The sequence below is a fragment of the Aptenodytes forsteri genome, unplaced genomic scaffold (assembly GCF_000699145.1).
Source record: "Aptenodytes forsteri isolate BGI_AS27 unplaced genomic scaffold, ASM69914v1 Scaffold379, whole genome shotgun sequence".
Classification (NCBI taxonomy): domain Eukaryota; kingdom Metazoa; phylum Chordata; class Aves; order Sphenisciformes; family Spheniscidae; genus Aptenodytes; species Aptenodytes forsteri.
The window spans coordinates 1,826,402-1,843,827 of record NW_008794088.1 but is presented as its reverse complement, the minus strand read 5'-3'; the positions used below and the strand labels follow the sequence as shown (position 1 = coordinate 1,843,827).

The 17,426-nt window shown below is 47.5% G+C and overlaps 1 protein-coding gene across 1 annotated transcript in view; it reads left to right on the top strand.

The window, feature by feature from the left end:
• The first annotated feature begins 719 nt into the window (after nt 1–719).
• Nucleotides 720–17,426, top strand: part of IGSF11 (immunoglobulin superfamily member 11) — a 17,793-nt gene continuing 1,086 nt past the window's right edge. Inside the window, exons 1-7 of the mRNA XM_009274642.2 lie at nt 720–761; nt 2,441–2,456; nt 12,432–12,595; nt 13,817–14,024; nt 14,817–14,972; nt 15,962–16,084; nt 16,317–16,467. Coding sequence (XP_009272917.1) covers nt 720–761; nt 2,441–2,456; nt 12,432–12,595; nt 13,817–14,024; nt 14,817–14,972; nt 15,962–16,084; nt 16,317–16,467 — 860 coding nt within the window. The remainder of the gene's footprint in view (nt 762–2,440; nt 2,457–12,431; nt 12,596–13,816; nt 14,025–14,816; nt 14,973–15,961; nt 16,085–16,316; nt 16,468–17,426) is intronic.

Sequence of the window (17,426 nt, the reverse complement as noted above, 5' to 3'; positions counted from 1 at the left end):
ACACAGAACTGGGTTGGAAAGCAGATAGCCAACTTGTTGGCATTGCCTCAGCCAAAAGTTGTGGGACCAGATCCTTTAAGAATCTGATACTCATCCTGGTGACAGTCCTTCCTGACTTCAAGGGAAATGGGATCAGTCTGTAAATGAAAACTTTTCTTCTCAGAAATTGCTAGTTTCTGTCTCCTCAGGGGTTGCTTTTATTTTAAATTATTTAATTTTATTTTGTTTTGTCTTAGGCACCCCTTTGTTGAGGGACCAGCCCATCATAGTCCCCCATAGGCCATCATAACCAACCATGGGGTGATGATGGTGCTGGAATATACTGGTAATGGGGGAAGGCAGGTAAGGTAGGTACCCCAGGAAGCATTGGGGGAGCTCCCCTGCATTTGGCTTGGAGATGCGGGGCCATTTCTTGGGGAGTTATTTCCTACCTCCAGGCGCCACTGTTCATGGTCCCCTGCACTTCCTTAATCCCAATCCCAGCTCCCATGCTGCTACCGCAGCCCCACATTCCTCTCCCCCAACCTCTCCTTCCTGGGGCTGCCCTCAGCCCCTCTCCAGCCTGATCTAGGTCTGGCCCAGCCTGGCCCAGCCTTCGCTCTCGCCCTTGCAGGGAAGCTTTCTCACATAGGAAGTCCCAGCTCCTTGGAGTCCTCATTGCTGACCCAAGCCCTGCCATGGCCTCAGTGGCTTTGTGTCATACGTGCACCCCTGCGTGCATGGGTGCACTCCTGTTTGTGGTGGAGCCCATCAACATCTCGGTGGGTAGATGCATTGTGTTCCTGTTATCTTGCTGCCTCGTCATTCCTGGAAGATGCAGCAGCACCAACAAGGCCTGGGTTTCATGTGGCCACCTGAGGTTCCTGGAGGACTTCCAGAGGATGTCAGTGGTGTCTGCAGGGAGGGAGCCACGCAGCAGCATGTCCCTGCATCTTCACACAGCCTGTGCCTAATAGGACAAACACTGTCCCTTTTCTGTCCATCACCCTCTGCTTTTTCTGCTTTTGGGGGAGGATGGACACGGCTCTTGGTGCTTTGGGTAAAAGTAGTTGAGCCGTAGTTGAACTGTAGGTTGGGACTGTTTGCACTGGAGTTAGACCTAAAGATGGTTGTGTCAGGGTAGGTGAAAAAAACCACTCGGGTGTGAGTTTGCAGTCTGTGTTTCAATGGCATTTTTCCTGTAATGGGGGCAGGAGGTGGATATGCAGAACGCGTCTGCAGGGAGGGAGCCACGCAGCAGCATGTCCCTGCATCTTCACACAGCCTGTGCCTAATAGGACAAGCACTGTCCCTTTTCTGTCCATCACCCTCTGCTTTTTCTGCTTTTGGGGGAGGATGGACACGGCTCTTGGTGCTTTGGGTAAAAGTAGTTGAGCCGTAGTTGAACTGTAGGTTGGGACTGTTTGCACTGGAGTTAGACCTAAAGATGGTTGTGTCAGGTCAGGTGAAAAAACCACTCGGGTGTGAGTTTGCAGTCTGTGTTTCAATGGCATTTTTCCTGTAATGGGGGCAGGAGATGGATATGCAGAACGCATATCTCTCTATGCATTCTGTGTTAAAGAGTTAAGTCACTGATGAGCCGGTTGTCCCTCCCCCATCCCCACCTCTCTTCCCATGCAGCTGCACCCTGCGCTCCTGCCTCTCCCCACCACACACAAGTCGTATATTCCAGCCTGCCCACCCATTCATCCTGCCTTCCCCTGTGCCAGCTCCCCTTACTGGGCTTTAATCTTATTCCTTATGGGCTCTGTCCTTCCCACTCAATATACCATTGAACATATTTAAACTTCGAGTTGTTTTCCCTTATTAAGCAGTTTATCACTATGTTGCACTTTTTTTTTTTTTTAACCAGGAGAGAAGGAAGAAATTTATTATTTTGACCATAAATCATTTACAAAGCTGCTGGGCCGTTAATGTATTTTTTATGGCTCGGCAAACAGAAAATAGGAGTGGGTGTCTTAGTAGAGCTTTGCCGACCTGTTTTGATTTCAGCTTCCTAACCCTGACTTTCTGTTCCCCAGTCTTGGGAGCAGATACATTTCTCTTGCAGAGGCACCAGTGGATATCTTCTCCCGAAGGAGGCAACTTTGCTTTTTCAGCAATGTCATGTGCTGTTGCCAGCACTTGGCACTGATCCGCAGCGCGACACATCTCTGCTGACTGGGCTGTGCTGGGAGAATACTAGCAAAGAAATGGGATGGGCGGGGGGGGAACTCGAAGCTATTTTTGCTTTTAGATCCTGGGAAGAGCTCTAATTAGACTCCTGCTCTGGGGTAAGCAAGTTACATGCAGCTCTCATCTCACCCCATGCAGCCTCATCCTGTACTTTGCATGTTGTGGGCTCAGATGGCCTCAGGTGTGGTTACAGATACCCATGGGGATGCTTGAGGATGCTTTCAGAGACAGTGGCTGGCCATAGTGGTGTTTCCCAAATGTTAAGATCTGGCCCCTGCGAGGTTTTGCAACCTGCTTCAGGAAAACGAAGCCAACGTATGCCTTTGCTGCTCTCAGTCAACTCTGTACCTTTTCCCTCTTTTAGGAAACATAGATATAAATCTTCGCTGTAAAAGGTGCATTTTCCTTTCTGAGCTGCTGTGACAAGCAGTGAGATAATTAAGAGGAGGGATGTGGGAGGTTTATGTTGGCATCTGAGCTAGATGAATGGGAAAGTCTGCAGCTCTGAGCTGTTGTTGCAGGCTCTTTGCAAACTCAAGCTGAGCTTTCCACCTTAAATGTACTTGCATGAACATTTGATAAGCTTTCATGCCTAAGACATTTCAGCTAAAGTAACTAGCCATGGTCATTTAAAATGTTCCCACCCCTAGACATTCATTACTGTTGGATGATGCCCCTGCTGTAGCAGTGAGCAGAACAGGACAGTGCGTCTGCAATGCAGCTTTCCCCTTTCACAGCAAAGCAAGTTAGCCTTCCTCAGCAGGTTATACTAATTAATGCCTGGCTGCGAGATGGAGGCACAGCTTCCTTCCTGCTTTTCTGGTTTTGGGGCAATAACCTTGTGCTGAGCAACAAGGCAAACAGCAGAGGATGACAACATCTTAAGTTACTGCAGCAGGATTCCCCAGAGCTGATCTATCGCAGGACTAGGGGTGAAGGAGGAGGGGCTGTGTTTGCCAGTCTCAGCTTTGTAGAAGACAAAGAATAGGGAGATACCTTTCTGTGCCTGGCTAAACTTTCACTTTCCTCCTTGCCTGTGCCTGTGCCTGTGATTTGGAAAATGGTGCTTCAAGCGTCTCTGGAGGACCTTAGGAGAGAAAGAAATGACTGTCACCCTGTTGCAAGGACACACCACACTGTTTGTACCTTGGGTATGCTGCCTCATTGTGGCCTTCAGCCATCTTCTGTAGACAGACTGCATGCTCCTGATTTGCCCACCTGAGTCCTGGGGGGATGAGTCATTCACAACTCCAATGCTGGGCACAGCCAGGAATAGGCAAAGTTGACACCAAATGGTCCCACAGAGTGGGCTTAATTAAGCTTACTCACCCCTCCCCTCTTTCAATTCAGGGGAGCAATGAGTGAGCACTTGAGTGAGTTCCCGATCCCCTCTGGGTCCCCTCTGGTCTTGCTCATCTGCTAAAGCAAAAAATTCCCCAACCTCAGTAGTGCAGCTGCTCCTTGAGTCCTCTGCAAATGCTGTGAATTCAAGGACTGCCAGCTCAGATCGCAGCAGTCTCTGTTTCCAGCCAATGCTGCATGCATCGGAGGGAAGTGTTAAACTTTCCATAATGTACCTAATTGTGCAACACTATACTATGGAGAGGGAATTAACACATGCCCCAGAGCACAGTGATTGATTAGTTTTATCCTAGCTAATGTCATTGTAGATGCTATTTTCGTTCCTATCAATGTCCCTTCCTATTTTTATAATCTTGCTATAATACAATGCAGTTTTTTTTTATCTCTAACTTGCATGCATACTGCATCCAAGGCAGCAGAGATGCAAGGCAACCATCCCAGCTAGCAGGAGCTGTGAAGAAGGCAGCTCTCCTCGCAGTTCCAGCCAGGCTGGATAAAGACACAGAAGAGAAGCCAGTACTGGGAGCACAACAGGAGTCCAGAATTGGAAAGGACCATTTGGGTCATTAGGCCCCTGACCCTGCTATCACCAGGGCATCTATAAACCAGATTTGGATTCTTGTTCCCACTTTGTACATGTTAGCAAGCTGCACTAACATCATGCTCTTCTCACAGTTCAAAAACCTCTTTTGCATTTCAAGACTGTGACTAGTTAAACACAAGCATTAAGATCTGTTGGAAGAGCACTGTTCAGGTTACACAGAGAGCTTAACATAACGTGATCCCTGCTACATGGAGAGCACGGTCGCTCTCAATTTCCCTAGTAGGTTGAATGCTCAGCAGTTCAGCAAATCAAACCCTTGAGGTCTAAACCTGAGCAAATGAGGATCTCACACTAATAGGGACCCTCTGAGGATACCTGGAGCTGACTGACTTGCTCAGAAGGACCCAGGGAGTCTGTGCCAGAAATGGGGAGGGAGTCAAATTCCTCAGTATGTTATAGAGACCCTTTTCTACCCCTGTAAGAGCTAGTCCAGCTCCTCTGAAAAGGACATGGGAGGGAACCGACACCATTCTTGAAGTATGTATAGCTGAAAGCTTTCCTGCCTTTTTTTTGGTCTTAGAGTCCAGTTTTCATCCCCCCTACGGCTGCAGGTTGGGGAGGTCAGGGGCAGGGAGATGTGCTCCATGTCATCTCAATCAGACAGTTGTTTGAAATCCTCCTCCCAGCTGGCCTGCAGACAAAGACCTATTTCTAAAAGGGAGGATGGCAGGGGTGGTAGTGACCGCTACCAGGCCAACAGCTGAGGCCAGAGCAGAGCAGAGTGGGTCAGCAGGAAGTTTCACTGTTAGCTTTCTGTCTAGTTCAGCTGAGGTTATAAATGGTAAGGGAGAAGGGTCGGTGTGATCAGCACAGATTTACAGATAGCCAATGTCTAGTTACAGATCAGCTGGTCTAGTTCTTGGCAAGAAACACTGCAGGGCTCAAGTTCAAGATCCTGACATTGTGTTTTCTCCCTGGATTAGTGTCTGCTGGCCCGCATATCCTACAGGGTGGGCAGCAGTCCTGAGATTGCTCTTACGGTGGTAAAATGGATCTATTTACTTGGGAGGTTCCATGCTGGAGGGATGACTAGATACCACCAGTTGTGTCTGATGATTTCTGCAGGGATAAAGGTGCTTAGAGGTTAACTTGGCCTTTGACCTGCATTTAACAGAGAGAGTAGCACTGTATACACACCTCAGAGGAAAAGTTAGCGTCAGTGTAGGTTTAACACCTGTGTTACAGAGATCTTGCTCTAAAACCATGCTAGATGTGATAGTTTTCCTGCTGTTTGTTCCAGTCTGTCCTGCAGAGCCAGCAAAGATAGGAAGGAAAGAGTTGGAAATTATTTTGCCTTACACACTTGCTAGACCTGTGAGCCAGAAAGAGCCAGCATGAGCCTTATTTTGTGATATTGTCCCAGTTCAAATACAGGGAACAGGCTTACTCCCAATAAATTCTCAGTCTAGCATCTGAGATATTCAAAGTTTGATGCAGCTGTTTCAGAGAACAAAATGGCCAAACTCTGTCCAATTGCATCTTCTCTTTTTAGCTCTGAGCTATGTACTTGCCCATCATTGTGATGGGGATAGTGCAGAAAGAGCTGGACAGGGCAAGGGGAAGGGACAAGGTTGGCAAGTGTGACTTGCATGGCTGGGTTGCAGAGTGGGAAGGGCAGGGGCCCAGAGGCACCACTGATGAGAGCTTTGGGAATTACAAGAAAGCAGGGGCTGCTGAATGCTGGACCAGACTGCTAAGCTGTGCTGTACAGTACAGACATTGTCTGGGGGGCTTTAAAGACTAAATTAGACAGACTTCTGTTGGCAGTGGCTTAGGCAGTGTTGATTGTGTCTTGAGGAGGAGCTATGCTAGAAAGTCTCTGTCCCTCTTTTCTGATAGAAGCATGGCATTTTCTTGGGTGTGCTCAGCATTCCCCACAGGCTCTCTGGGAAGGCTCCCTGTAGCACCTGTATAACATGTGCCCACATACTGGGGCACGGAGGCAATCACCCTGCGGATGTCTCTGGACCAAAGCTTGCCTTCTTGCTGTGAGCTGGCAGAAGGACTATAGTGTAGTGGAGCCCTCCCTTCCTCACACCATTGCTCCCAGCTCCCAGTATAATTGTTCCAAGGAGGTCTCTACCAAGCATCCTCCCCAGGAAAGTTTGTGCTAGGGCATATTGGCCCCGGGGTACAGTCTACTATGACAGTGTGCATCTGTCCCAGATGCCTGCCCTGCAGAATGGCTTTGGAGGCTGGGATTTTTTCCATGGTAGAATTTCCTTCGTGAACTGGAAATAATTCAGCCTAGCTGGGCATGAACTCAGATCTGTGCTCCACTGGAGTGCTTGGTGATGCTGGTTCCACAAGCAGGGTGGAGTCTACTGCAAGCTGCCTCCAGACACCAGGCTGGGTAAATACTGCTTTTGGTTAGACAGATTCTGAACTAGTGAGTGTAGCACATCTAGAATGACAGGAGGATACTCAGTCCCTGGTGAGAATGGGCAAGACCAGTATTCAGACAGCTTGTTGAGCAGCCTGTTTGGATGCTGTCATATCATGCTGGATAACTTCAATGTTATCAGTGCTTGCAACTGCAAGTCAGGCTCCTTCAGGGACTTTTGAATGGTTGCTGCACTAGCAGGTCCTGTGGCAGAAGTACTCTCTGCATCTGTTACTGTCTCCTCCAGCTGTGAGTCACTCCTTCCTGGGCTGTAGGTTTTGCTACTGCTCAGTGTGTTGAGTCGGCAATGTACCTCAGCTCATTTAGGGTGGGAGGCATTTCTCTTCTTTAGCACAGAAGGCAGCTTTGGTCCCGGACTCAGACATGTGAGGCAGGCCAAAGGCACAGCGACTTGTGTTTTCCTTTCATCTCAGGAAAAAGACTGCTCTGCAGTTTCTCCCTCTGTTGCCTGCAGTTGCCAGATCGAACATTGTGTTCCTACCCTGTTCTTGAAACTTTTGAGTGACCTCATATTTGCCTCTCTAACAAGGGACCCAAAATGTCATACTGCCAAAGGCACCTTCCCCAGCACATGGCAATAGGATTGCTAATTGCACTGGGACAGGGGGAGCCATTCCCTCGATCTCAGATGCAAGCTGATACAGCTTGAAGCTTTATTCTCATTTTCCCCCCAGCCACACACATTTCTACATGTTTTCCCTGGAGGTCTGGAGATGCAGAATGCACGCAGCTGAGGTTTTTTTAATCCCTTTCACACCTCCCTCCCTCCTTTCTCCCCTGGCCATTTGCTTCCCTAGCTTGCCAGCACTGCAGAGTGAACCTGTACCCTGGCCTCTGCGTATGCAAAGTCATGCTAGCCCAGCCTCCCACGCCATTGAGTATCAGGAGGTTGCTGCTAGCAGGTGCCAAATGCTGCTGACTTGCCAACAGTTCTTGGGGGTACTTGCAAAGTAGAGTGTCCTCTAGAAGGTGAGGCAGGGCAGGAGCTTGACTTTCATGGTAGGAATGACCCTCCAAAGAAACTTCTATTTTTCTGAGGTCCTGGGAGATCAACACTCCTCAGCTAAAGACAGTGGGGGAAGACCCTCTCTGTGCACTATACTGCAACCCAGCCAGTGATACCCAGATATCTCGCTGAGCATGGTTGCCTCTGAAAACCAGGTGCTGGGGATGATCCAGCAGTAGAGGAGGACACGCCCTTAGCACAACTTCCACAGCGTGACCACAGTGCTTCCTGAAGGCACAGCCTCTGCAGCCTCTGAGGCCCTTGTGGTCTGTGACCATCTGCCATCATGGTAATGTGGACTGGTGATTGTGCATCAGCTGTTCATGTTATAATCTGGCCTATTGATGCGGAGTGATGGTGGTGGAAGTCCTCATTTCACGCACGGGGCTGTCAGCCTAGGTGATTTGCTGGTCTTGCCGGTGATCTCCGGCAGAGAGGTGTGGCAGTGGGTGGGAGCTGGGAACATTTTCAGTCAACTTAGTATGAGTCAAAGTGCTAAGATGTGCCCATGTCTTTCAGCTTTACTGCATCTGGTATATTCTGAAGCCTATCAGGCTTGCAACCCTTGTAGGGCAGCTAGCAAACATGTGGCAGCATCTGCCTCCTCCTCAAACCCAGCAGGGAGGCAAATGCTGGTTGCGGGACTGGGACCTACATGCTTGTGTCATGCTGTATGAACTATCTACATGGACTCCTCCATGGATGCAGGGGAGGAAGCTGAGTGCGCTACTTGGAAAAGCAGTAGTGACCCATCAAAAATTAAATCAGGGTGATTTGTTGCCAGAATAATTACTTGGTCCTGGAAATATGAAGAAACTCTAAAAGAGCCTCTGTAGCCAAAACATTGTTCTGCTGGCTGGTTCCCTGATAGGGGACAAAAAAATGGAGCATCTGTTCTAATTAGTGATGGGAGCCCGCTACATCGGGATCAAAGGAGAAAGCTTCTTTGCAGAATCAAGCTAAGATCAAAGTGTCCTACGTACAGGAAGGGCCCATTCCTCTTTCTGCTGACAGTGGTGTACCCTGCTCTTCCTCCAGGAATGCTGCTTACAGGGATGCTTAATTACTAAGTAAGGAGGAGACTGCACATACAAGAGACAGTGTAATGGCCATTGTAATCCAGTTCTAAGAGATGATTAGGTGGTGATCGATTCTTGTTGTCTCTCATAAGTCAGTAAACTTCTCTGAACGCTTAGAAAAGATCTGGATTGTGTACCTTTGCAAAAGGAGACCCTTTACAACATCCTTTGCTTGATTTTTCCGACCGCTTATGTGTAATTTGACTTAGTAGACTGGGCTGTATGTATATGCATATATCTATATTTGCATTTATACCTACCCAAGGGAATTCAAGTCCTCATTCCTTAGGCTGCATTGAAAAATCCTTATCCCAATAGATATGCTAAATTTGAAATCTCTTCCTCTCTCTCTCTCCCCTGTCTCCCTCCTTTTGCATTAATGCAAAGCCACATTTTTGCAACTCCTAATTTTGAAATGTTTAAACATGTAACATTTGGTTGAGTTTTCCTACTAGGTGTCTTCCTGGGCATACAGGTTTATAAGTGTATGTGTCTTTGTGTGCATCCATCTGTGTTTTGGGCCATGAGTATTGGTGTGGAAGGATGCAGTCACATAGATCCTTGCGTAGATGGACAAAGGCATGTGTAAGTCTGTTACATTTTCTAGTAGTCTGAGATATAAAGAAAGATGGTGTAGCTTCTGAAGAGGATTTGATCTTTGCTCTTTCAGCTGTCTCCCTGGGAGAGGAGTCACATTGTAGTAATGCCCTCCCGGTGCTGTGTTAACACACCAGCCTACCTCCCTGTTTATGCTGGTGGAAGAGGACTTTGCCTACATTTGGTCTCCTGACTCCCCTGTCGTCTTGTTTAAGCTTACTTGTCAGAAGCGGTTGTGTGTGTTTTCCCCAGCTGTAGCCCTGAAGGTGCCGCTTAGCTTAACAAAATGAGTCCTTGTCTTTAAGTGCCGCCTGCCTTGTATGCATCCCGGGCCAAAGAGCAGCTGACAGGCCCTGGGATGCATGAGGCAAAAGCAAGTCTGAGGAGCTGGCTTGCTCGGTGGTTTAACAAGAACAGAGACAGGGCAGCATGGTGGTGGAGGGGTACTCATCTTGCATGCCCAGGTTCAAAGCAGCTCCCCTTGGCAAGAGAAATGGACGGGGACCTCAGCTCTTCCTTAGTCCCCCCCCTCACAGAAACCACTCCATGGCATTCAGATTAAAAGGGATGCTGTGGTGCCTTGAAAGGGGGAAGAGATTATGGGGGCTGTGGGGTGCTGCAGGGTGAGAGTGGGGGCACTGGCAGAGCAAAGGGATGTGTTTTATGTGTTTTCTTTCCTTTTTTAAATTGTTCATAAGTCAGCTGTGAAATTCTCAAATGTATTGAAAATTATTTTTACAGTGAAGAAATTATGCATGTTCTATTTTAGTGTTTTTATTATTCTGCAGGATGTTTACAGTCAACTAATAGTAAACATTAGGAGTAGCAAGAGGGTGATTAGGTATGAAAACCACGTCAGCTTGATGATTGAGTGATTGATGTAACTAACCCTGCAGTGCAAAATGTAAACTCTGACTTTTCCAGTACATTTGCTATTAGTGAATACTCACACTTAAGTATTACTTTTCCTGAATGACAAGAATTTGAATGTGTGGGTTTTTCTTGGAGGTGAAAGTGGAGGTGATAAGGGATGGGGCTGAAGAACACACGTTGCTATTCCAAATCAGATGAGTAGTTGGTTTTCCTCTCATGGAGAGCATCTCATTAAATCTATGCTGAACATGGCAGAAGAGCTTTCTGCACCATGTTGGAGAGAGAGATTAATCCAATAAATGTCAAAATTACTGTGACCACCTGCACACTGTTTAGCACATGGATGATGCTAGCCTGGATGAGTAGTCATGGCAAGGTAGCCTTCAAATTTAGGCCTGCAGGAAAGATGATCCCTTGTCAGGGTCATATTCAGTAACAGACATCTCCAAAGTTGACCTGGATCACTTCTGGTTTTTAGGCTACTGCCACTGTCTGGCCAGCCATAAGCAAATGAGGAGTCCAAAGCCATTCCCAGTCTGTTGACCACAGATGCAACTAGAAGGCAGATACCCTGTGATAAAGGTGATACTTATTACTGGCTCTTCGAATTATTTACTTCCACTTGCTGCTGGCAGCCCTGCATAGGAGATTGATGGATTAAGCTTTCACCAGCTGTTCCTCATCCAGGCACCTAATTCTCTGAGATGTTAGCACCAGAGATGAACTGTTTCCCTAGGAATTTCCAAAATGTTCCATATTTTTAAATGTGTTCCAAGCCTGTGAGGAAAGTCAGACTTGATTGGGTTTTTTGCAAAGTAAGAAACTTGTGAATTTCACTTGGAGAGATTAAAATGGCATTTTGTCTGACTCTGTTCTGAAGCACTTCTGAGCCTCCCTGAACTACCTGGGGCTTTGGAGGTGGGAGATACGGAGGAGGGAACAGAAGTCCAGAGGAGGTTGCTGAGGATTTGCAAGCTGGGGTGTTGCAGCTCCAGAGCAGTCAGTACAAACCCAGGAACTCATCATAGGCTGTTCAGGTGCTAGAAACTTTGGATCTATAGCATCTGAAGCTCAGCACTTCCAGGCTCTGAGCGCCCCATCTCTCCGTTAGGTAGGCTGGGAAGGATCCCAGCAGACAAGCGTGTGGGAGACCCCTCACCTTTATCAGAAATTAGCCTGTTTGATTTCTTTGTAGTTCAGATAGAAACCTATTCTCATGGAGCATTTCACCTTCAGCAAACCAGTGTCTCTTGGCAGAAAATAGAAACTTTGCTGGCAGCCCTTCCTCGAGTCAGCAAGAGAATAGGGCGGTCCACAGACTACACCTGGGTGCTAGCAATATTCTGATATTGCCTTGGATCTTGAAAACTCCTTGCCTTCTCCTCCAGCAGCCTCCCACATGCTTTGAACAAGAAGATCGTGAGCCATTGTACAGAGAGATGTTTTTTCTAGTCAATATTTTGATTTTGTGGGGAAAAATGGTTTAAAGAATTTTAGTACTACTCAAAATGGTGGTGGTGACTGCTTGGTTAGTTTCACTTGACAAGGTTTTGGCAGTAGGAATGGAGATATTTCCCTGTGTGACTTGCAGTCTAAAAACTGCAGCCTTGAGCTGCTGCGCTGGGAAGCTGGGACTTATCAGGCTTTGAGCCCTGTCCAGCCTGTGTGGAATGCAAAGAAGTGAATGGTGGAAATGCTGGAAAATAAATGAGATTTGATGAGATCCTCCATTATCAGTAGTCATTTTTCACCAGATAGATAGAAATACCTGGACTGGAAAAGATTTAGATTTTTAACCCTTTAAATTAAAAATAGCACTAAAATGTTTCTGCTCGTGCTGGACTTTATGAGGGTTAGAAGTGGGGGGAGGGCTGTGTTTCTTGTTTAATGATGCACATTCTCTCTTCTTACCCCTTGGTGAAGACTTTTAGAATGCAGTTTCCTTTTCTGTTTCAGTGATGTTGGGTATCATTAAGATTGATGGGTTTGAAAACATATTTCATTATCTCTTAGACACAGCTTGGCTGCTTTTCCAGCTCTTCCTCTGTCACCAAAACAAAACCTGTTGTTTCCAGAGGCTCTGAAACTAGAGTGTTCTCACTTAAAAGGGCCACCTATCTGCATTTGCCTGTGAAAAATGTCCACATGAGAGCAGCCTGATCTGTTGAGGGAGGAATATAATTCTTTTTAGCCTGAAGTAATTGGTAAGGGACAGTTGTGTAACAACAGGATGATGTTGTCATGACCTGCATGTGTATGGGTCCACCTGCAATGTTTGAACTGCGTGTCCTTCTCCTGAAATGCTTGAACTGGGTGTCCTTCTCTTTCCAGGTCTGGTGTGTCCTCTGGAGGTGTCAGTCAGTTCAGGGAGTATCCAGGTTGCCCGAGGCCAGACAGCAGTATTGCCCTGCACCTTCACCACTAACGCTGCTCTCACTAACCTTAATGTCATCTGGATGGTCATTCCTCTTTCTAACGCCAACCAGCCTCAACAGGTAGGTCCTTTCTTACTGGAGTATGCATTTCTTTGGGGCTTTCCTTTTCACACCGATCTGGATGTAGTCCCTTTACAATGCTGAGTCTCTTGTCCCAGAACGTTCCCTCCATCGCTGAACATGCCCTCTGGATCTTACATGAATCTGATTTCTTTAATGCTTTGTTAACTGATGCACATTGTGTCCTTGGCTGCCTTGGTTGGATGTGCAATTGGGGCAGGTGTATGTGATACTGTATGGCTGCCCTGGATCTCTGGTGGTTTGTGTGTTCAAAAGAGCACAGGAGATGTAGTCCAGGTTTTGGTGTGCTGGATATGGGATTTGGAGGATCTGGGAGCAGCTGCAGTCTTAAATCTGTGAAATTTATGTAAAATGTGCCAGAACACATGGCTTCTCATAGACTCATCTCCCCTTTTACTTCCCTTCTTACTTTTTCACTGTCTGTTGCTTATGCAAGTCCATTCTTATGAACATTACCAAATGAGAGTCCATTGTGGTGGGCACAAGAATCATAACCTGAGATCTGCTGGCCTGGTTTTTGCCCACATACTCTGACAGCAGAAGAATGCCATTGCTCTGAAATGCATCTGTCTTGGGTCACACTGCCCCATCACATTTGGTATTCAGTTATGAGAACCTGCACTGAAGAGTACTTGCTCCTCAGGGACTTGGTCTGAGTACAGACTGCTATATAAGCCATCTGACTGGTAGAGGCTGTGCAGATTCAAGGGTTGCCTTGCCTGTCATTCAGTTCATCCAATGATCTTCAGTAAGCAGTGTCAAATCATAGCAGGACCTTACTGTCTGAGACTCAAAATGATACTGTCCAATGGGCGGATGCTTTCCATCAAAGTACTCACTGACCTGCAGAGAGTCTCTGCCTCTCTACATTGATGCTGTCCAGGTGGGTAATGACTATTATATGAAGCAGGCTGGTATTGCCAATTCAGCTATGCCAGAAGACTTGGGTATCTATCTGGTCTGTTACCTCTGTGAACATTTTTATTGACATAAAACAGGCTGCAGAGTGTGTTCTTCTTTTAGAGAAAACACCGCTGCTAGGATGGGTCTGCCTGGGACAACTGTGGTTGTCTGGCCTGGTTATTTAGAGATGCTTTAGGAATGCGTCCTTTTGGCTTTGGAAGCCCATGTTTTGCTTGCTGTTCTTCCTCCTTGCTCAGCTCCTGAAGAGTGTTGTTTGAGCCTTCCTTTCTTTTCCAGGTTATTCTCTACCAAGGGGGTCAGATCTTTGGTGGCGCACCCCAGTTCTATGGGCGAGTGGGGTTTGCTGTGACAATGCCAACCACCAGTGCCTCCATCTTCATCAACAACACTCAGCTATCGGATACTGGCACATACCAGTGTTTGGTCAACAATCTTCCCGACCGAGGCGTCAGGAATATTGGAGTCATTGGACTTACTGTCTTGGGTGTGTTTATTTGGATTATGGGGAAGAGGGGAGGAACAGGGTCAAGGGGATCCTCTGTGCATGATAGTGCATCATAGCAAAGCAATGTGGTAGTGTATGCATTGGAGCCCATGGACATCCTGAGGTGAGGGATGGGCTGCCTTGTGGGTATTGTGGGAGTTTGTAGGACACATAGCCTTCATATTCAGGTAGCATATAATGGAGTTTTAAAATATGGTAGAGAGAAAGATTTTGTGGCAGCATTGTGATGTTGAGTTGCAAAGAAGCATGAATAAAGTATGAGGGCATCCTGGAGAGCTGAAGGAACCATAAGAGTTTTGTGCATAGCAACAGGAGAAGAGAATGACTTTAGATCTTTGCTTCCTTTTCATGAAAGCAATTAGTACTGGATGCTCCCTAGGATGTTAAATACTCCAGAGTGTGTGCCATTATAGGGATATGAAAGCAAAACCCAACCACAGCAAATTCTGTCTGCAGCTCTGTTAGCTTTCACCACCCTTGCTGTCTCAAACACAGAAAAGTTCACCTTTTTCTCTATGGAGGGATCTAAGAGTACTGGGTCCTGTGAAAGTCAGCAGTAGTCTGTAACCTTCATGGGCTGGCGGGTCAGGAATCTTTGTGAATTGTCACCCCCCAAACCTTAATGGGTTTTTGTCTGCTGCCTCCCTCTTGTCCCCTTGTCAGCTCATGCCCATGTCCTTGCCTTCCAGCAGCATGTTCCAGAAAGAGCCTGCACTCCACTGTTCGGTCATATTTCCTGATCTGCTGTCACTTTCCCCTCTTCTCTCGCAGTTCCTCCTTCTGCCCCACTTTGCAGAATCCAGGGGTCCCTGGACGTGGGCAGCGATATCACACTGACCTGCAGCTCGGAAGAAGGCATCCCCCGGCCAACATACCTCTGGGAGAAACTGGACAATATTCCCAAGTTGCCCCCAACTGCCACACAAGGTGCTTGTTCTGTTGATTATCCTCTTATTTCCCAGGTGACAGCCTGGGCTTTCCTTTGTCTGAGCCACCAGAGGTGGCATGGCTCATTGAGTGTCTGCTATCACTTGCATGGTCACTTTATTGGAACAAAGATTCCTAGAGCCCATGGTGGACTAGGTACCCTCCAGTGGCCACTTCAGTTTTCATGTTTTTTTGGTTCAGAAACATGTTCCCCATTGAAGAACAAGGGTCTGGTCGAATGGGAGAGAGAGAACATGGTTGCCAGATGTTGGCATGTGGCTGGATATTTCGGCTGCCAACTCACCAGCATTTTAAACCAAATGAAAGGCTGATAAGTTGGAAACTGGGAGAATGGAGGCAGAATCATGCCAGGAAAATACTGCCAGCTTCTCACACTGTTCTCCAATAAGTTACTGCCAGAGCTGCCTTTCAGATGTCTGTAAAAGCAAGGCTCTGATCAGACTGGGTATTGCCCATCTCCAAGTCCCATCCATAAGATTTCTTAGCCTAGGTGTCCTGACCAAGCATTGATAGCTGTACTTTTGCCCTTTATCTTGCTGTATTTTAAGAATACGCAAGCATTTATGTTTTACATAATTCAGGAATGAGGCAAATTGGCAGAGCAGGGGGTGGGGAGTCCAGGGATGGGAGAGCAAGGGTTCTGCAGGGCCGGATTGAATTCAGCAGGTAGAACTGGGTATAGGTAATTGCACATCTCTTCTTTCCTCCCTTTTCTCACACAATGCTGAGAGTCCCAAGCTTTCATTTGCAGAAATACATCTAGAAGAAGAAAAAGAAACATCTAGTGTAAGCTCCTTAAGACCTAATCTTTTGTGTGTGTGTGCACAATGTTTCCATCTCAAGGTTATTTCCTAATTTATTTCTCTCTTAAGAGTCTCACACCAAAATTCTCTATTTGCTGGCTTTGCCTTTTCACGGTTTTCCTCAAGGGGGGGAGGGATTTAAAACCTTCTTTTCTCTCTGACTAGACCAAGTCCAGGGCACTGTCACTCTCCGAAATATCAGCACTGTGTCCTCAGGTCTTTACCAATGTGTGGCTTCAAATGCCATTGGAACCAGCACTTGCCTTCTGGACCTGCAAGTCATTGCACGTAAGTATTTTGCCAAGAGAGGCTTGGCCACCTGCTTCTGTCTTGTGACAGTAAAATGTGTAACCATGTTTGCTGTGAGCCACCATGTGCCTCTCATATCAGAAGATCATTGTGCCCTGGAATAGGGACGTTGCTTTTCTCCCCTCCCAAGCCACGGTAGCTTCAAATGCTCATGGATGGCCACAGCCCAGCCCTGATTTCTTCTCCATTCTCTGTTCAATCATCCCCACAGCCCACCCCCGGAGCATTGGCCTGATTGCAGGAGCAGTGGCCACAGGCGCCGTTGTGCTCGTTGTTTGCATTGTGTTGGTGGCCGTGGCACTGTTTTACTGGAAAAATAAACACAAAGAAGAAGAAGAGGAGGAGATTCCCAATGAGATAAGGTAAGGGCCAGGGAAAGCTGGTGTCAGGGGACCTCTGATCGCCCAGCAAAAGTAGCAGCTGGTAGGAAGGCAATCAGAAATCTCACTCTTGCTAATCCTGAGTGTGTTCCTCTGGGTCAGGGGTCCATATCTGTCCAGAAAAAGGAGGGAGCAAATGAAGAATGGTAATGACAGATTTTGTTTTCAGTATTGCCTTTATTGAGAGCTTTGGTTTGATGTTTTTAGCTCCGTAGGAGAGTGACTCTGCACGTGGTGGGGATCCTGATCCACAATACTGGACAGTGATAGCTGAAAAGCTCTAGAGAAACAACTGTAATCTTCTCTGGTGTTACAGACACAGTGTTTCCCTCTGGTAGCTTCCTGGATCAGCTTCATTGGTTGTACAGGTACAGTCATACTGACTGCCTGTGTAGTACCAGTGACTGTGACAACCATTGGTTTTGCTCCCCTAGACACATGAGCATGGGTCGTTTGCCTCAGCGGTAGGCACACGGAGCAATTAATGTGCACAGAGGTGCATCCTGCAAAGAGGGATGAGCAAATGGGCCAAGGAGCAATGCTGGTTCATATTGGTGCTGTCCTTCACCTTGAATTGATGGTGTTGCCTCCAGCAGGGTGTGGCGGGGGGGGGCGGTGTTGGGCAAGTGGGGCAGCATCCTCCATGTGCCCTCATGCCCTCTCCTTCCCAGGGAGGACGACCTGCCACCCAAATGCTCCTCTGCTGCAAAGACATTCCATGCCGATGCATCCTCGTCGGAGAATGACACCCTCACCTCCTCCAACACCTACAACAGCCGCTACTGGAAGACCCCAAAGGCCAACCACGCCACAGACTCCTTCACCCGCTTCAGCAACAGCAACGATGTCCACCAGCCTCCCTTCTCCCGCTCGGGGAGCATGAGCACCCGCCCCGTCTATGCCAATGGCGGCCACCCATCCCCGGCTCCCCCCAACACGCC